The sequence below is a fragment of the Macrosteles quadrilineatus genome, unplaced genomic scaffold (assembly GCF_028750875.1).
Source record: "Macrosteles quadrilineatus isolate MER2022 unplaced genomic scaffold, UCM_ALF_1.0 Scaffold_1__1_contigs__length_201487025, whole genome shotgun sequence".
Lineage (NCBI taxonomy): Eukaryota > Metazoa > Arthropoda > Insecta > Hemiptera > Cicadellidae > Macrosteles > Macrosteles quadrilineatus.
The window spans coordinates 172,912,278-172,933,680 of NW_026542594.1; the positions used below are offsets into that span (position 1 = coordinate 172,912,278).

Here is a 21,403-nt window from a genome sequence, read left to right on the forward strand (position 1 = left end):
AAAAGAGACTAGAATTGACTCTTAAGCGTGTCTGCAGTCGAATGCGCTCCAATACGCTCTGAGAAAAACAAAATAGTTTGTTCCTCGGTCGTACGCTGCGCTGCGCTGCGCTACGCTACGCTGTCTGTATGTTTTTACACTAAGATCTCTCTCCTGTATGAACCAATAAATGATTCTTCATACCGCTTTTGGTTGTTAAGTATTTTCCACATGTAGAGCACTTGTAAGGTCTCTCTCCTGTATGAAACAATGAATGTCTCTTTAAATTGCCGTTTGTTGCAAAAGATTTTTCACATGAATTGCACTTGTAAGGTCTCTCTCCTGTATGAACCAATAAATGTTTCTTCATACTGCTTTTGGTTAAAAAGTATTTTTCACATGTAGAGCACTTGTAAGGTCTCTCTCCTGTATGAATCAATGTATGTGCCTCCATAACAGTTTTGGTTGTAAAAGATTTTTCACATATAGAGCACTTGTAAGATCTCTCTCCTGTATGAATCAATATATGTCTCTTTAAATGGCCGTTTGTTGCAAAAGATTTTTCACATGAATTGCACTTGTATGGTCTCTCTCCTGTATGAACCAATAAATGTATCTTCATACTGCTTTTGGTTGTAAAGTATTTTCTACATGTAGAGCACTTGTAAGATCTCTCTCCTGTATGAATCAATGTATGTCTCTTTAAATGGCCGTTTGTTGCAAAAGATTTTTCACATGAATTGCACTTGTATGGTCTCTCTCCTGTATGAACCAATAAATGTATCTTCATACTGCTTTTGGTTGTAAAGTATTTTTCACATGTAGAGCACTTGTAAGGCCTCTCTCCTGTATGAATCAATGTATGTTTCTCCATAACCGTTTTGGTTTTAAAAGATTTTTCACATATAGAGCACCTGTAAGATCTCTCTTCTGTATGAAATAATAAATGTTTCTTCATATAGCTTTTGCTTGTAAAGTATTTTTCACATGTAGAGCACTTGTAAGGTATCTCTCCTGTATGAATCAATGTATGTGTCTCCATATACCTTTTGGTTGTAAAGGATTTTTCACACACAGAGCACTTGTAACTCTTGTAAGATTTCTCTCCTGTATGAACTAATAAATGCGTCTTCATATTGCTTTTGGTTGTAAAGCATTTTTCACATGTAGAGCACTTGTAAGATCTCTCTCCTGTATGAACCAATGAATGTCTCTTCAAATGGCCTTTTGTTGCAAAAGATTTTTCACAAGAATTGCACTTGTATGGTCTCTCTCCTGTATGAACCAATAAATGGTTCTTCATTTTGCCTTTGGTTGTAAAGGATTTTTCACATGTAGTGCACTTATGACGTTTCCCAAAATGTATCAACAAATGTGTTTTTACAAGGTGTTGTTGGAAAAAGGTTTTTCCACATGCCAAACATTTAAAGGGTCGCTCTCCCGTGTGATACAATATATGAAGCTTCATTGCGGATTGAGTTCAATAACTTTGCTCACAGATTGGACATTTGAGAGGAAAATCTTTAGAGCAAGTTAACATTTCTACTCTTGTAATTTTTATCCCTTTATAAACTTATCACATTAGCTAGTAACTAATCAGAAAACCCAACCAATCAGAGGGATTTAAATGTATTTAACTAGAAACCTTGTTTGATGGCATTGTTAAATGTAGGTATAGTATTTACACGATATGCTACTTCTCTCACTCCACATTGAATCACCTCATAGTCAAGTCTTGCAATGCATATTAGGTATTTTACAATATACTTGAGGGATTTTCCTTTCTCTTGCGTTTCTTTATTGAATTATATTATTTAGTAAATCAGTATAATCCGTTGTTTTAATTCTTTTTACCACCAAACCACACCGAAAATTATTATTGTAGTTCAAATTCTAGTTTAACAAAATGAATTGCTGGATTTCTCCCGTCTTAAGTCTGAACTCATCTGTCTTCATTTCTGAAAAAGATAAAACCTTTTAAAATCTTTATTAATTCGTTCACATGGGTTAAACAATCAATTTAAAATATAAAAATAATTTCCACAAGCTTGGAAATATCATAATGATCCAAAACAGGGCTTTGCTGTTATGCTTAACATTGAAAATAAAATCACGCTTATCAAAATGTAAACACATTCAAACCGAAACCCCTGTTGCGGAGAAAACTTTTCTGTATGCATATTTAAAATAAAAGAAAAACGATATGTTCTGGAATACTAACCAGGGTGTCCAGCCGACCAAGAAACTAAGAACTGTACATGAAATACGATGACAAGGAAAAAGTCTGTAAACTGCATGTTCATTTTGTATGGGACTGGAAAATATTTAATAACTGCCAACATCCTATGGCTGAGCATCCATTATTAACAGTGCTCTTTTGGTTCTATTTTATAGTTGTTGTATGGCAAAAAGATAACGATCACAGTGTCACCATATTGTAATTACACTGGATGACCAGCAATAATCAGCAATAAGTTACCATTTTCAGTCTATATTTTTGTCTATTACACACTTTTGTTTATTGTTTGGTGCAATTTTACTTCATTATCAACCTAACCCAAACAATTTGGTCAACCTCCTAGGGTCTGGTGTTTGTTAACTCTTTGTAAACTTCATGCATCGCATTTTCATTACAGGACTTCCAATCAACCATAAAAAGTTTTTGCAGGGAACCTTGAATCAATTTAGTATTTTGTCACATGAGGAACCAATATGTAGTGTAAAACAAATCATGAATGTAATCACAGATCAAGTTTCTGACAGAGTTTAATAATACAAACTGCACACAGCTCATTTTAAAGTACTAAAAAACATTGAAAATGTAACTTGTATTGTTCTAGCAAGAATACAGATGTTTATGGTTATGGAAGGTAGGTCTGATAACATCACCCCCAAACTGAATCAAGATATATCCAAACTTCTTTAACGAGCACAATCAAAATAGAACAAAAAACACTAACAAGTAAAACAAAATTTTAGCCTATATAATTCCTTAAGAACTTGTCTTTCAAACAGCTTTTGTATGTGAAATTTCTAATATTCTTTATTAAAATAAAAGTGGCTCAATAAATTTTTAAATAGGCCTAAGGTAAAAATAATTTATTGAAAAAAATTGTGTAAACCTGAATAAAAATAATCTGATGAATTTTTTTTAACAACGATAAGAAATTTGAAAGAAAAAGCTATACATTACTTTAAAGTAGATAAGTTTACATCCTAAATAAAATAATTACCTACACCTATAAACTAATCTTATTGCCCATTATGCTACCTACAGTACTAGCCGCGTTGGCCGAGCTTATGGTTTTTTTTTTACGATTTTCATGATACTGTACCTTAGCTTAAAAGTAAATCTCAAAGATGAAATTCATATAGCAGTATAACAACCATAAGAGGGGTTTCTAGTAAAAATTTCTGATTTTTAGCGAATTTCCCATATAGGGAATAAGCTATTACCGTAGTACTCATGGTAAGACCTGGACGCGGGACCGATTTTTTTTTTCGTTTTGAGATCCCTAGAGGCCAAAAACACCATCCGTTCAAATTCATATATATATATATATATTTATATATTTATATATATATATATTTATATATATATATATATATATATATATATATATATATATATATATATGTCCGTCAGCACGATAACTCGAGCAAAAATGATCCGATTTTGATGAAATTTGGTACAAACGTGTAAACGTACGTTTATTCGAACGAGTTCGCGATCCAGCATGATCGGACCATGGGAACAGGGGTTTACGGGGGGTTTTATGGGGTAAAAATAGGTTTTTGCCTTTTTTGACCCAAAAAACATAAAATTTAGCAATTTCTTTCCAAACCATTTTGTAGAGCTTAAAAAAACAAATAATTTAGTATATTGAAGCGTTATTATGCGCCTAATGGTTACGGAGAAAATTCAAAAAAATTGTAAATTTAAAATTCCCATGTTATTCTTATGGAGAATAAGTAAACTAAGTAGTTTGCTTGTTTGTGAACATATTTTGATCAAATTTGGAAAATGTTTTTATTTCTTACTAACTATTCACATTTTACAAAAAAAAAAAACAGTTTTACCCTCCCTGATGCAGCAAACCTAAGTACTTGTTAAACTAATTCTATTTAAATCAAGAATAAATGTTATATTTTAAAGTAGACATTTTAGTGTAAATCCAATCAGTCAAATGGAAATTCGCTTAGTCTGCAGGTTTGCTGCGGCGGGGGTATTAAACCTTGTCCCAACAAAGATATTGAGACTCAAAATTTGAATTTTTCAAAAAATTTCAGTTTTTGAAAAATTATAACTTTTAAAGGAATTAAGTATCAGGGTTGATTTTTGAAATGCAAACAGCTCTACTGAGTTACTATACACAAAAAAAAATCAAGTCTGAGATTTTATTCGTTCCAACGGTAATACGCCTTCAAAAGTTGAAATTTTTCCGTTTTCTTATAAAATGTTCAGATGGGTTGAAAACTGTTTTTGATACACATTTCAATTAGTATGTACTGAACATAAAATTTAGGCTGTTTCTTCCAAATTAAAATGCTTTCTGTTTGCTCTTGTGTTCATGGTTACCGAGTTATGCAAGTCAACACAAACCCTTACATGAGCAAAAGTGTGTGTGTTCCCCAAAACAAAAATGGCCACCGTAGAAGTAACAAAAGAGATAAAAAAATGTTAAATCACTTTTGAACCCAGAATTGATATAGATATCTAGCAGTGGCGGCGATTGGGCTTGAGAGGTGGGGGGCGAAATCTAGATTTATTGTTGATAATTCTATTTTATAATTTTGATAAATATTCCTTATGAAACGTCGCCTCTGATATCTAGGATAAAAATATTATTTTTTCTTAAAATGGTCAAGTAACCCCTGTTCGATCACTTGTGATATGTATAGACCCCTATAAGTTATTAATTGCTCTATTTAATTTAAATTGAAACTTTTGGCTCTAAAATAATTTTATCCATATTTTTAATTTTGACATTTTCATGTATAAACTTTTATATTGCACTACTTGTTTTAATTTATTTGATCTGAAGCTATTAATATTGATGGTATGTTGTTAGGCCATGTATGATAATGATGAGTATTTTAGTTAAGTTAGTTTTATTAAATTACTCTTGACACCATTCCTGTATCTATGTATTGTACTTAGGCCTAAATGAATAAAGTTATATGAAATGAAATGAAATGAAAACATCGTTTGACAGCGTCGGCGGCGGGATGACGGAACCCAAGCCTCGCGGCAGCCACCGAGCCACACCGGTGAGTATGAATGAGTCAACTCATACTCATTGCCCGCAGTACACTCTCGCCATTGACTAAGGAAACAAAAGCAGACAGCCAACGGTCGTTGCGCTTGACTTAGTTCATGATGCGGATATCAGGCAGCACCACCGTCGATGATGCGAAAGATCTTCTTTACCGACGTGAGTACGGCGAACGGTGTTCCTCTACTATATTACTTACATTTTTACAATGAAATGTACATATTTATTATCTGCAAACGTTACAAAAAACACGGCAGTCTAAAAATCGTAAACATTTAATTTGTATACATTTTACATGGTTATACAAGACATGAAAATAAGTACATGAAATTCTAGTGAATTCATGAAGACATAGACGTAAATGAGCGTGAAATTAGGTTTTATATTAAGGATAGAACAAAATTATTTTTGAGATAAATGTTGATATAAAGCTATTTTAATGCCCTAAAACAAAAAAATTTTCCTATTAACTGGGATAAAATTAGGGTTTTAATCATTATACTGTAGTTTGCAATTGTGGCTGTTGTTGTATTGGTAATCAGGCCTAAAGCTTTGTTCGATAATTCAACACCTTACACGTGTTTAAATTATGATTTTTTTATTTATTTACTCAATAAACACATGTTACTTTCGAAACTATATGTTAGGTATTTCTTTGAACACAAAATATAAGAACCACACACTGTTGAGTTTATTTTCAAAATTTTAATTGAATATGTTTGTAAATAAATGACTCTAAATCTGGGAAAAATATATATATCTAATAATATTCGACAAAATAACAAAAAAAGTGTGACAGTTATACCTCTAGCATAGTTTTCTCATAACAACACGGGTAATGGACCAATGAGGTTCAAGGATTGAGAGAAAAGAAGTAAAATTGTAATGCTTCGAACGTCAACTAATCAGCTGATCAGCCGATCAGTTGACAATTTTAATTGTTGATCCGACTTGTTTCTGTTTATACTCGCTATTCTTAACCTAAGTTGGTGGATGTTAAAGGAAGGTAGATTAAACCTATTTTTAAAATGCCAGTTAGTGAAAGTGAAGTTGACGAGATGGAAATGAGAGCACATACTGTTTGTGCTAATCTTTTGCCACCGAAATCGAAACAAAAGTATGAAATTACATACCAGCTATTCATTAAATGGACGAAACAAAATAAGGTTAAATTAATTGATGAGAATGTGCTTCTGGTTTATTTTGAAAACCTATTAACAACTTTTTCACCTAACTCGTTGTGGACCATATATTTGATGCTGAAATCTAACTGTAAATTAACTGTTTCAGTTATCCAAAAAATGCAATATTTCCCTAAATGTACCTGATACGGTATTTATGGTCAGAATACTGCTAGCAGAACCTACTCCCTGGAAAAAGTAATGTATTATTTAACGAAGTTTTACAAACACGTAATTACATGAAATCAGCTGATTATACATTAAGTCGTTGCATCACTTTCATTGGCAATGATAATAAACGAAAACATAACCTCTCTAAGAACTTATGAGTAGTGATTGTTAGTAATTAAAAAACGGTCGTAGGTAAAGTTGTATACGCAACTCGCGTTAATAGTCTTTACGACTAAGACAGCTTCTGCATGTGTTCATTTCAGCCTTTAATCTTGTTAGTCAAGAGTGCAAGAATAAGTTTGGCATGTTTATTTATTATTTGTTTGACATAGCCTATTGTTTGTTATGTAACTGAATGGCCAATAAAATCATTTTTAGAAGTTTTAAGGCACTCGCCAAGGCTCGTGCCTGAAATTTTCTACTCGTCTCATGAAGACTAACTTAACGCAATCGTTGCGTAAACTAATATAATTTGACAATTTGACAATAGTTCATAATAAGGAGGGGATAGCTGTCGATAGGAAACAAATAAATTCAAACAGAATTAAAAAAATTCATCCTGTTTGTAAAATTTACATCTATATTTCCTAGTTGATGAAGACAATCGTAAATTAGCCATTGCATACGCCCCTCGTTCTTAGTTTGAAATATTACATGCATTTATTCTCTCCATATATTTATAAATTATTTTAAATTTTTAGTGCGTTTAAAAAAGTGGTATTGAAAAATTGTATTTATAAATTATTTATTTTAAAACCCTCGAGCGGGCGCTTTCGGAGTTTTCCTCCGCACTTGTAGTTTTTGTTAATATAAATATGCATAATGGGTGTCGGCAGTCGTATTCAGCTCTACACTTCACGCCCCTCATCCTGGGAATGTTCCTAAGCTATTTTTACACTCGAATTCCTCCTCATTTTGTTGTCAGCTGCAATTCATTGACGCGGTGTCAGTTTGCGGAGGTTTACTCGTTTACTCCGCGTGCGCCCTATCGCGTAAGTCCTTAGCGCAGAGTTAATTTCCTCATGCACTCTTTCAAACTGCGTGTATATTTTATACATACAACATTATAAACTTGTTTAAATGTATTATTTCATTAATAATTATTATCAAATATATTTTGATAATAACCCAGCACATTCATTTGTGTAGGTATATTTTAAAGTCCTGACAACCTAACCAACACAATTGTGTAGGTTAGATGTTTATTTGTTTTTTTGAAGTTTCTGGATCTTTCTGTTGCTCAGACCTGTACGCATCGATTGTGTAGGTTATGGAGATCAGGTGGGAATTTTTGTTTTGCAGTCTGCCTTCATGTCTTATGGTAACACTGATTGTTTGTTGTTTGTTGCAATGTCACGGTGAGATAGGAGAAAGAGGCAACTGTTAAGGTTAATGACTGTTTTATTTATGTGTTTAAACGTAGGCCCTATATGATGCTAATTATTGCTGAAACTGAAATGGTTAATATGGTATTATGAAGGTTTCATCTTTAAAACAAACCTAATCAATAATTTTAGTATTTGAAATCTAGGTTAAAAACCAACATTTATTCAAAACTAGCTGAGTACCCGTCCTTCGTACGGGGTTGGTATAGGCCTACAATGCGTATTGTAGTTAAATACTCGCTTACATTGGCATTTGCAATGAGAGAGGACACGTTTTAAAAATATTGGGTTTACTATAATCTACGGTATACTATAGTATATAGAACATCTACCATAGCCATAATGTTATAGGTCTACCACTTAACCTAATCAGTAGGAAGAAGTAAAGTTTTCACACTCAGGTTTTTGTTGCTGCTTGGTTCAAATTAGCTGTTGTCATAAATGTATAAGGAACTAATGGTGCTGCACCCTGTTGGTAAACCGTATAACCTTTTAATGCTATTGAATATCATATAAACAAATTGTGTAGTTGAAACAGCTGGCAAAATTATTTAATTCCTTTTAAAAATGAATAGGCCCCTACTCATAAGGTTAACATGGGAAACTCTAGAGCCGCTGGGGCGGAGCCCAAAAGAATTTTTGAGGTAAGAATATGTCTATATGTTAATCGGGAATGTGAGCTATCATCATACCAAATTTCAACACAATCCGACCAGTAATTAATGCGTGATTGAACTTCAAAAAACAAACAAACAAATAAACAAACAAACACACAAACTTTCACATTTATAATATTAGTATGATGATTTGCTCAGGACTTAAAGCGGTCGAGATGACTAAGATTCCCGGGTCTGAAAGGGATATGTCTAATTGCATTATTGCGGAACAAAACTCCGCAAGCGCCCTCTCTCGTAACATACCTTTATACTAGAACATTTCTCAATATGTTTATTTGAAATATTACTCACAATAAGTTAAACAAATAATGTTTTAACAAAGAAATTAGGATTCTGATTAGGTTATTCAACACTATAATATAATATTTAGTTATAACAACAAGTAAAATGGGTAATATTTAAGCTATTTAGTGTTGTGGAATAAAACTCCGCATGCGCCCGCTCCCGTTTTACTGGTGAAGCGCCTCCTCGAGGGCTACAGTTTAAACCATAGGCCTAGTTGTGAAAAAAATATTATATTTAATATGTTAAAATCAGCAGTGTGAAATCATGAAATAAAGTGAATGTGACACTGTTGCTTGTTTCCCAGCCAACGCAAACGTAAACAGTGTGAGGTTTTTCCTTGAATTGCCGAAGAAACTAACCAATATTTACTTTTTAAACTATTTTGTTTTGTCAGGAATGGGGTGACAATACAGTGCCAGCTGTAGATACCGTTGGGTTGATTTATGGTCTATTGTTTCACCCTGAGCCTGCGTTTAGAGAGGTTTCACTTTCTCTCCCTTGTCTTGGCTACAGAAGGCAACGAAGTTGAGCGAATTTTTCTTTAGTGAATTAGAAGTTGCCAAATTCAACAATATAGATGGGATGAGTATTTTCAGAAATTGTTCCTTACGTACAGTAATTAACAAGCATCCATGAAAAACACATCACTATTTACTTCCGAAACACAACCTTTATTTACTGAGCTATGGCCTAATTCTTTTTTCTTTACTAAGCGGTTAACAATTTACTAAAATCGCACTCTTTAATTCCCTCCCCGTAGCAGCATACTTAAGTATCTAATGTTATAAAAATAAGAAATAAATATGACATTTTTAATGAAATAATAAAGTGAAAATACAATCAATTAATTTATAGTAAATTAAAAGCATATCTAAACCTCAATAGTGTAGCGTATGGTTGTAAATCTTATGAAATGACGCAGTTTTTAACATATCCGGCCACCTTCATACTTATACAGGGTGTAGAAAAATGCAATAGACCAATGTTTTTAAAATATTTATCAAACACCTTAATTTTTTTCTTATAATGTATTTACAATTAGGGTTTTACTGTTGATCCTCCCTCGTTTTCTATTATTCGTATTCAATATTTAATGTAGAACATCGTCGCTTAAGAAATAACACCACCTAAGTGACATTTTTGGCAAAAATGAGATTTTGGTATCTCTATGGAAACCTATGCATTTTACACGTCCTTGCGACGTAGTTTAACGAAAATCCAACAGAATTCGCTGCTATCGTATTTCTTCTAACACCGCCTATCTTACTTGCTAAAAGAACACCGCCTATGTCCACCAGTTCTAACATGGTTGTCAATGAGAGAGGCTCTTTCATCCTGGTGGAGGTATCATTTTTTTGTCATTTTAATCGACTAAGTCAAATTTTAATTATAACTAAGTTTTTCTTTGCTTTTTAAAAGACTTAAAGCGAGTGTCAGTTACTCTCTTATTACACAAAATACTATGTTTATAAATAGCCTATCGAACCATCGATAAATCGATCGATATTTTCATTCTAATGAGTGTAGAATATTTTTTAGGTGTAAAATATAAATAAAATAGGCTAAAAGCAAAATTAAACCAGGCTAACTAAATTAAACTTGGCCTGTAACTTAGGCTATTAGGCCTATATTGATTGATTACATCTAAGTATTCATTTGCTGTATTAATAACAGGATTATGAATTTTATGACGATTGTTAACCCTCCGAGTGTCCACAGTTTAGGCCTTAATGTCCGCCTATTTTTGGCGCATTTGCAAGGTTTTATTAAAATGGATCTGAAAAGCTTAAAACAATGTTAATTCTACTGTTCTATATAACTTAGGCCTACCATTTTGTTTGGAAAATCATGGGTTTCAATATCATACATAAAACCTAAGGAATAATATTTGTTTCAAAAAAAATTTTTGTGGTAAAAATAAAAATTATTTTGGAAAAATTAAAAAAAAAATAAGTTCGCGCTCAATGAAATTGTATAAATTATAGGCCTATAAATATTTGAAAATAGCCACTTTGTTCTAAATTTTATGAGGATTACAAAGATATAATAATATAAGGAAGTAGATTTGCAAATAAATAAGTTATGGGCAAAAAACAGATTTCAGTACATAGCGTTTAGCTAAGAATGCATAGCCTAACCATAGCTAGTAATCTGGCTGATAGGCCTAATTTACATCAATATCACTAGCCTACCTACTTCTTCAGGATCATCAACCAGCCCTTCAAAATCACTTAAATCTTCTTATAATGCACCACGTATATCACTACTTTTGATTTTTAACACTTAAACAATGATAAACATAATAAAACACATCAGTCATCGGTCCGAGGTTAACTAACCTGTTTACAAATACGCACGTCAGCTGTCTGCTACAATTACGATCAGCTCGGAGAACATAAAGCGCTTAGAGACAGACCTCTTAGAAAGCTTAGAATATAACGAAAAGAACGATAGGCCTACCTAACTCGATCCAGTTCAATCCGATTTTGTCAGTCATAGAGCCTTCGCCGTAAACAGTGTCCGTGAGTAGCTGCAGCGACGCATGACACTCGGAGGGTTAAAGCATTGTGAAATGTCTACAACAATAAATTGATTCGATTTGATTTGATCCTAATGTATTAGACAGAAAAATAACATACCTCTGGATCACCTCAGCCTAAGTTGAATTGAGAAGGAATCAGATTGCCAAAGCTTAGCAAATAAGTTAACTTAACTTAAGAGCCCAATGAGATCCAACTAGGCCTAGTAATGTAATTTCATTAATAATGCAGGTTTTCTGCAGAACTGAGCCCACCAAGGAAGTAGGCCAAGTTAAATAGGCTAGGCCAGGCCTAATAGGCTAGGTCTACTACAGGCTAGTTAGTGCTGATCAAGAACTAAGGTTTAACCATAGGGTAACTTATATGTTAAACTTACCTTTGTGAGGGTGTTCTTTGATGAGGCCTAACTTATTAGCCTAGTTGCTGGCTTGGTCTTGGTACTGGTACCATTGACTTTAGATATAAAGTTAAAGTCAATGCTGGTACTGTGTGTAGGCCTAGCAGAGAAGTGAGCTGTAATATCGTATGTTACATAAGCATAACTACAGATACCAATAATAGGCCTACAGAGACTAATAATTCGTTTTCATTAATTATTTCTTCAAGCAATGTCTTCATCAGTTTACTTTGTATCTTTTCAGTTTATCGCTACCGCTACCGGTAGGTAACACTAAGCTAAGTAAATAAACGAATGCCAAGTTACCAAGTTGAGCGAGAGCGGCGCTTTTGGTTTTGAGGCTTTGGTATTGGCTTTGCTTTGTTTGGCTTTGACGTTGACTGACGCTTCAACACTAGTTTTTTTTTATAACTTTTTTCCTCTAAATGCCACAATTGTGGTGGCCTTGATTAAAAGTCATGAGGCCCCAGTGTTCACTTTTTTTGTTTAACCATCTTCTTTTTACTTTCTCCCCTTATACCATTATATGGAGAAAGTATTGGTATCGTTTTCGTCAAAATTATCGAATTTGAGTTTTGAGTGGATATATCCGTTTTGGGTCCCCCTGGACCCGAAAAAGTGGTTTTAGAAGTGATGTATGTGTGTGTGTGTGTCTGGATGTGTTCAGAGCTAGGGCACGGCCGCCTTTAACTCGGGGCCCATTTCATAATAAACTACAAGTTACAAGTTACAACTTGTAACTTGTAATTTCCATTAGATTTGCATTGGGCGATCAGCTGATTTACTAATAATATTAGTTTGTACTTTATTATGAAATGGGCCTCAGGCCACGGCCTTCGAACTGGCAACATCGCAAGTGGTGTTGTAACAGCTGTTTTTGTTTGGAAGCAGCTAATGGTATTTGTGTATTTATGAAAGATTGGTTACTGGACTATGACAATATTGACTCCGCTTAATAATGTACAGATATAGATTTTAATTCATATTGTTTCTGTTTTCAATTCTATATGTTTTATTTTCAATCTAATATAAAATTCTCGTGTCACAGTGTTTGTCTGCAAACTCCTCCGGAACGACTTCACCGATCGTTATGAAATTTGGTGTGTAAATTCTGTAGGTATGCGAATCGGACGTAAACTATTTCCCGTTTCGAAATTCTTAAAAGGGCTCCGCCCCAGTGGCTCTGGAGTTTCCCATGTTAACCTTATGAGAAATGGAATTAATGAATCTTAACAGCTGTTTCAATTAAACAAGTTGGTTCTGTTCTATGATGTTCAATAGCATTAAAGTTACAAGGATTACCAACAGGGTGCAGCACTATTATTTCTTTTACATTTATGACAACAGCTAATTTGCAACCAAAAGGTGAGTGAGCGTAGCGAACGAACTTCAACCTAAAGGTGAGTGAGCGTAGCGAACGAGCTCCAACCCAAAGGTGAGTGAGCGTAGCGAACAAACTTCAACCAGGACGTGATTGAGCGATGCGAACGAGAGAGGCGAGTGAGCGTAGCGAACGAGCTAACCTGAAGGCAAGTGAGCGCAGCGAACGAGCTCCAACCTAAAGGGAGTGAGCGTAGCGAACGAGCTCCAACCCAAAGGTGAGTGAGCGTAGCGAACGAACTTCAACCAGGACGTGATTGAGCGATGCGAACGAGATCATCTTGAAAATTAAACGTAACGGTACTTTCTTTCCATCGGTCTGTCTTAGGGGAAACCTATAAATTAGGCAATACGAAGTTCGCCGGGTCAGCTAGTATTTTAATAAATTTATGTTCATAAATTTAAATTTAAATCAATAAAGTGCGAATTAATGAGCTGATGTCACCTGTCTGCCATGTTATCTTATGGGACGTCTGTCACTGAACAACAGGTATTTACTCAGGGGAGGTATAGAAGAGGCTTCGATGACAGCTGTGGGCTTCTCATTAGCTGAGGGAACGCCATTACAGTAACAATACGATTTGCCGCCATCGGCCTCGGTGGTCTAGTGGTTAACGTGCCGGGTTCATATGCTGAAGGTCCGGGGTTCGAATCCCGCTGGAAGCATTAACTTTTTGTCCATGATTTTTTCAATATCAGCAAGTTTGGTTGGTTTGGTTCAGTTATGACAGTTTAATTTTATTATTATTAAGTCATTATAACATTTTAATTGAGCAATTTCTATTTTTATTTATATTAAACAGATTTATTGTTTCTATTACTAAACTTTTGTTATATTATTTCATTATCAACAAGTTTGGTTAGTTCGGTTAGGTTATGATAGTTTTTATAATTAAAAAATAATAAAATTGAATTTGAGGCATTTAAAATTTTATTTTATGAACAGAACTATTTTTGCGATTAGTAAACCTTCATTGCCAAAGTGCTCTCTACTACAGCGCTGTTTACGGAGGAATTTTGAACTAATGCCTCTATCGTACCTCCCCTAAGTCAGACCCCTGAACAACACCACTTGCGATGTTGCCAATTCTACCAGGCCGCGGCCTGTAGTTAAAGGCGGCCGTGGCTAGGGACTAAACATGTGGTCCGATTTCGATGAAATATGGTATGTAGGTTCTAATCCATGGTATCTCTAGATGTTTTTTTCATTTTTTTGAAATGTTGATTTTTAATGGGGATTTTCCCATAAAAAACCGGAAAATCGGATTTTTCTCAAAAATGGCCAAAACAATTTTGATAAAAATTTAGTATGTTGTAGCCCTTAACATTCTAAAAAAATGGTACAGATACCATTTCTGTAAAAGTTACGGTTCTAAAGTTATTGTAAATTATGTTATTTTCCCATAAAATAATGAAAAATAGGATTTTAGAAAAAAATTCGGTTTCAAATTAACATATAGTATGAATGAATGAATTATTTCTTTATTCAAACAAATTACGGTATTTACAAAATATGTACACAAATATTTAAAGGAAGAACAAAAACATAAGTGAATTTAAAAGAATAAAATTAAATAACCTTTACATTACATCTATGGTAAAAAAAAACGTACATGTTAATAGGGAATAAGCCGACATGGGCAGCGAGCCTGTGCGTCGACTGCAGTTGCTTCGAAACATACATTATTTATCAAATGCAATAAATAAATAAATGACAGGAGAAATGATGAGGTGAAAAAATGATGTGATGGAGTTACAAGAAAAAAAAATTAAGTATGTTATAGTCCTTACAGTTTTGATAGTTTTTTTTTTCATTTTTTACAAATTTTGATTTTAAATAAGGATTTTTCCATAAAATCGAAAAAATGGATTTCCCCAAAAAATTCCAGACCGATTTTGATAAAAAATTAGTATGTAGTCCTTTGAATTCTGAACAAAATTGTACAAATCCTATTGTCGTATATTTACTCTCACTGCTTACTCATGATAAAGGTTGTTGACAAACTTATGGGAGAAAGTATATGTGTCAGAATGCTGATACCGTTTCTTTTGTTTATTTGATATATTTTTTTTACTTCATTTAATTAATTTACAATATCAATCGGGAGAATGATATTGACACATTACATTTTGTTATTGATGACGTAAATGTTGACAGTGAGCACTGATTTGTTCTGTAATATGATGTAAATAGACATCCCATCTACGGATCAGATATCGCACCAATTTTTTACTAAAAATTAATGTGTATTTGTTTGAGCCAGTACAGATTGCTCTAGTGTCTAAAACTCTATTTTGTACCTTATTTTTTGCTACTGACAAAGTTACTGGGTTATAACAGTAATTGCTAATTTATTCTATTTGTCTATGCTATAGCTCATAATAAGTCGTTCCATCAGTTTGACTTGGTAAAAACCATCATGCAATCGGCAGAAATCAGTTCATATCAGTGCAATCTTTAGGTAGCTCACATCAACTAAGACAAATTTGTTCAAAAACCTGGCGACTACTTTATCATGGGGATGGAATGTCTAGTAATATTTTAGTTAGTTAGTTATAAAGAAAAGGATCTCTAGAAGGAAATTTGAGGTACCTATACGTTACGTTTTCTATTCCCATCATCCTATCCTTCTTTACTTGTTTTTCCTTTTCTTCATTCCATTTCCATTTTCTACTATGACCATTCCTTTGGTTTGGTGCGGGAATTGGATTAGAATTTGAAATTAGAAAGTTGGGGTCCTGTTCTTTCAAGGTTCACGGGACGCTCTTTGACGTCATACCATTTGCTTAGTGTTTTATAAGTGGACTATATTTAGTTTTATTACATTTTATAGTACTTTAATGTAGCCTATTGTACAAACTTAATAGCCTAATAAAATCATTGAATCTTATAGTCAATGGCCACACTCATTCGTTTCCAGAGGAATGATTTTACGATTTTAAAACGTTCACACTTTCCTTCCATTCCTTTTCCATTTTAGTGGTTCTGTTTAGTGGACAGTGGTAGTAAGCTGTCGTCTGCCTCTGCAACTGTCATAAAGGGGACTCCCTATTTTATTTTGTTGACCAGGGTCAAGAAATTCAATACATTTAGCAAATAGGTAACCACTTAGAATGTAGATACTGTATTTCCATGAAGCTTGGAACGAAGGTAACATGAATTCTACACGTATGTAAGATTTAGTAACGATTAAAAAATGTTTACCTATTGTGTTAACAAAAAGAAATACCCCCGCCGCAGCAAACCTGCCGTCTAAGCGAATTTCCATTTGGCCGAATTGATTTTCAATTGATCTATTTAAATAACATTAGGTTTAACGAGTACCTAGGTTTGCTGCTACAAGGAAACTAATAAAGTAGTGTGTTTTTAGTAAAATATTTATAGCTTACTATAAAATAAATAAATTTGCCAAGTTTGATCAAAATATATCCATAAACAAGCAAACTACAACATTTTACAATATTCTCCATAAGAATAACATGGGAATTTTAAATTTACCATTTTTTTAGTTTTCTCCGTAACCAATAACCGTATATAAAAACACTTTAATATACTTAATTATTTGTTTTTAAGCTCTTTAAGAAGGACTATAGAGAAATTGGATTTTTTTGTTTTGAGTGTAAAAAATGAGAAAAACCAATTTTTAACCCATAAAACCCCCCGTAAAAACCCCGTTCCCATGGTCCGATCATGCTGGTTCGTGAACTCATTCAAGTTTATCCTACCTTACACCTTCAAACCAAATTTAATTAAAATCGGACAAAAATTACTAAAGTTATCGTCCGGATGGACATATACAGGGTGTTTCGGTAAAGCATAGTGGGCTGTGCAGATTCAGATTCTACATGCAAAAATAAGTCGAACATATAGAATAACTTTTTTTCGATTTCAGCTTAGTTTAGCCGTAATCCGCCGTTTTGTATATTTTTTAAAATAATTAGTAACTCAAAAACTCTTGGAGATATTTTTATGAAACTTGGTATAAACTTGTAGGCTACAGGTATAAACATTCTCCGAAAATATCTTTGATTTGGCTCATCAAATTTAAAAATGGCGGCCATTTATAATTTTAAAAGTAAAATTCAATTAAAAACAGCCATTAAAACAAAATTTTAAATGGCCACCATGGAGGAACTAACTGACCACAACCAAGCACTAATAAATTTGGTGTAGCCTTTGCTGATGGAAACAAAACAATTCGCAGATATCATCTGTCTCGTGATGGAAGGCATTTGAATAGAGTGGGTGTAAAACGAATGGAAAATTTAATATTTCATTGGGTTTCAAGGGATGTGCTTAGGGAAGTAGGAAGTGAAGTAAGTGATGTAGGAAATGTTGTCAAACCAACCCAACGTAAGTCTGGTGACTACCAGCAATTATATGTAAACACTGAGTCAGTGCCTCAGGGACAGTCTTTTTCGGGAAACGGAAAAAACGTCCAGTTGATAGTTTCAGGATAGGGCATGTAAATATAAGATCCCTAAATACAGGTTTCCCTGAGTTCAGTTCTGTCTTGGAGGATTTTGACTTTGACATATTGGGGTGTCGGAGACTTGGCTTAACCCAGAAATTAACTCAGACTGTTTTGAATTACCAGGATATACATTTTTGAGGAGTGATAGGAAGTCTGACACCTCTGTATCCGGTCAAGGAGGAGGTGTTGCAGTCTATGTGAGATCTGAAAAAAATGTAAACCTGATGCAACTAACTGATATTGACAATCGCATGGACTATATATGCATGAAAGTTGATATTGGAAACAGAAAGATTTGCGTTTGCTTTTTATATAGACCACCTGACGTGCCTTATAGTTACCTGAAATCTGTATTATACTCTCTTTTTATTGACACTCTCCCACTTGTAGACTCTGTAATATTATTAGGGGACTTGAACATTAATCTATTCGGGGGAAAAAAGAGTGATGGGCAAGTTCTTAAGCAATCTGATGGAATCCCTTAGCTTATCGCAGTTGGTAATGGAGCCAACTAGAGTCACAGAAATGTCATCGACCCTTATAGACCATATTATTACTGAAAGTGTTATGGAGATGAGCAGGGTGGGAGTGATTGACACTTCCCTAATTTTAACTAGCTATGGTAAGAAACTAACTGACCACAAACTGGTTTTTTGCGATTTTCCGTGTAGCAGACAAAAACGGAATGCAGAATATATAACATATCAGGATTTCACAAAGTTTGACATGCCTCAATTTATTTCATTAGCTTCAAAAACCAACTGGGCAGCGATAGCTAAGATTGATGGTTTAGAGGAAATCTGTACTAAACTTACAAATTCAATCATTCAGATTTATGATGAGTGTGCGCCCATAGTTAGGAAAAGAGTCACCAAACGAAAAGCTGCATGGAGGAATGAGGAAATAAAATTTCTCACAAAAATAAAAAATAAATATAAGAAGGAGCATCTGCATGCAAATTCCCCTGAGTCTAGGCAGCAGTACTGTGGAGCTAGAAATAGGTTAAATGGTGCAATAAGGCGGGCAAAGCAGAACCATTTCAGCAATAATATTGAAATGAGGAACTCTAAAATGTTCTGGAAATCAATTCGGAGAGATGGTCCATCTGTATTGAACCAAAAGAACAATAATTCTTGTAAACTAGCTCCAGATGATATGAATAGTTTTTTTGCCACCATGGGAACTGGTAATAATATTAACCCTGATGTTCTAAACTATTACAAATCTAACATTGCTAAAAACGTTTCTGGGACTTTTAGTTTCTCTGAAGTAAGTGAAGGCCAAGTAAAAATGGCCATGAATAGCATAACTTCAGCATCTGCTGGAATAGACGGAATCAACATTCATATGATTAAGTCACTAAGCCCTTACTGCCTCCCTGTAATAACACGCCTAATAAACATGTCATTAAGAACGGGTAGTTTCCCAGAATGTTGGAAACATAGCCTGGTAATCCCCCTTCCTAAGACGAACAATGCATCCATGGTTTCACACTTTAGACCTGTATCATTGTTGCCTTCGTTGTCAAAACTCCTAGAGAAGGTTGTTGTGGACCAGATAACGCATTTTATTGATGCAGAGCAGATTTTAGATGTTAACCAATCTGGTTTTAGAAGGGGACATAGTACATACACAGCTTTGCTTAACATGATTGATGAAATTTACAAAGCCAAACATAATAAGCTGTGCAGCGTATTGTCGTCGTTAGATTATACACAGGCGTTTGATTCTGTAAACCATAGCTTGTTGATTTCAAAGTTAAAATATTTTAGATTTGATTGTAAGGCTCTAGAGTGGATGACCACATATTTGAGTGGGAGATCACAGATTACAAAGGTGGGCAATCAGCTCTCATCGTCAGTGGCAAAGACAGTCGGTGTTCCCCAGGGAAGTTGTCTTGGTCCTATCTTGTTCAATCTGTATATAGTAGGTATTGAATCAGTGTTGGATTTCGGGATTATGTATTCTTATGCTGATGACTGTCAAATCTTCTTATCATACCAGCCTACTTTGGTTGGGGAGGCATTACAGCATATGAGTAGTGACCTTTCAAAGGTTTGTGAATGGTCTAAGGATCATGGATTAAAGCTTAACCCTGAAAAATGTTCCGCCATACACTTTGCCAATACTGTACAGCAATCTATGAGCAGCTGGAAAAAAATAGCATAAAAGTTACAGTTGATAACTCAGAGCTTTCAACTTCCAAAAGCATTAAGATTCTTGGTGTGACAATTGACTCACAGCTGACATTCTCTAGCCATGTAAAACAGATAAGCAAACGTGTTGTTGGAAAATTAAAAGTGCTTAATAGGTTTAGAACATTGCTCCCAGCAAACATCAAGTTGAGGTTGGTCAAATCCCTGATTTTCACTACTTTAAATTACTGCCTACCTGTTTTTGGATACAGCTTAACACAGGAACAGATCACAATACTTCACAGGCTACAGAATTGCTCCCTAAGGTTCGTATACAAACTTAAAAAATATGACCATATAACAAGCCACCGTAGGATCTCAAATACAATGTCCATCCGAGAGAGCTGTGATAAGCAGGTTGCATGTATCGTCCACAAAACACTGGTCACTCAGGCACCACAGTACTTGAAGGAAAAACTGAAAGCGAGGTCAGCCGTGAGAGAGCGCAGAACTAGACAGGACTTGTTGCTTGACATACCAAGGGTTGTTCTTGATGCTGGGAGAAGGGGGTTTTCTTACTTCGGGCCGGCTCAGTACAATGCACTTCCTTGCAAGCTAAAAACACTGTCTTACAACAGTTTTAAGAATCGCCTAAAGAGTTTGTAACTAATCTTATTTTGTTTCGTAGTTATAAGAGGTTTTATTTAGTTTAAGTCCTGACTTGAGTCAATTTGTAAAACAGTTTTGTAACTGAAATTCGCTCATGAATAAAGACCTTATTTATTTATTTATTTATTTATTTATTTATTTATTTATTGTGGGAGGTTGTGGAGTAGTGGCAGCAGCCAGCTTCATCTTTGCTACTCTTCTGAAGGTAGACGTTTGTCATTGCAGTGCCTAAACCATTTAGAAGGATGAGAAGGTCTACATCTTCTCCTACAATGACTACTCGATCAGATGAAGGGTTTTTAGACAATGCTATCAGAACTATCTCGGTTGGCGTCTTTTTGTGCAACAGTCACTTCTACGCCCTGGTGTTCAAAGGCGTCACAAAGAAGTGTGATCAGGCGTCTCTTATTTTTATCATTAGCTAATACCTTATCTTGTAAAAGTTGAATAGTGGTGGATTAATCAAATGTTAACTCATAAGTTGAATTAGCAGCATAGCGCCGAAGTCTTTCCGCTGTTTTAGTGTTTTTTTTTTCTGTGGCACCTTCTGGGTAACCGTAAAAATCAATCGAGACGTTCTTACCAAAGTGATTATTGACGTAGGTTGTGTAACCCGAGACGACTGATGCTACATAACTTTTCCTCTGCCAGACCACTTTGTGCAGGAGATAACCACAATCTAAAACGACATATGTATTGGCGTCTATTGGTGTGTGGCTGGAGAGAGGAGTGAAAGCAGAGTAGAATGAGGATTTTGTGCCCTTTCGCATCCCTTGCTCTGTAAACAAAGACAAAAGGAACGGGGCCATTTCATACTTGAAATATTCTTGTAAATCCTTTTCCGACTGTTTAG

At 34.5% G+C, this 21,403-nt stretch overlaps 1 protein-coding gene across 1 annotated transcript; it reads right to left on the bottom strand.

Moving 5' to 3' along the window:
- Nucleotides 1-139: 139 nt before the first annotated feature.
- Nucleotides 140-12,029, bottom strand: LOC129002643 (zinc finger protein 665-like). The gene is made up of 2 exons (XM_054430606.1): nt 11,871-12,029; nt 140-1,937 (listed from the first exon to the last, which is right to left on the bottom strand). The coding sequence occupies exon 2, from the start codon at nt 1,445-1,447 to the stop codon at nt 140-142; it is 1,308 nt and encodes a 435-aa protein (XP_054286581.1). The 5' UTR covers nt 1,448-1,937; nt 11,871-12,029.
- Nucleotides 12,030-21,403: the final 9,374 nt, after the last annotated feature.

Excerpts from the sequence above, each read along its gene's own strand:
- LOC129002643 (XM_054430606.1), bottom strand. The coding sequence starts at position 1,447 with ATGAAGCTTCATATATTGTATCACACGGGAGAGCGACCCTTTAAATGT.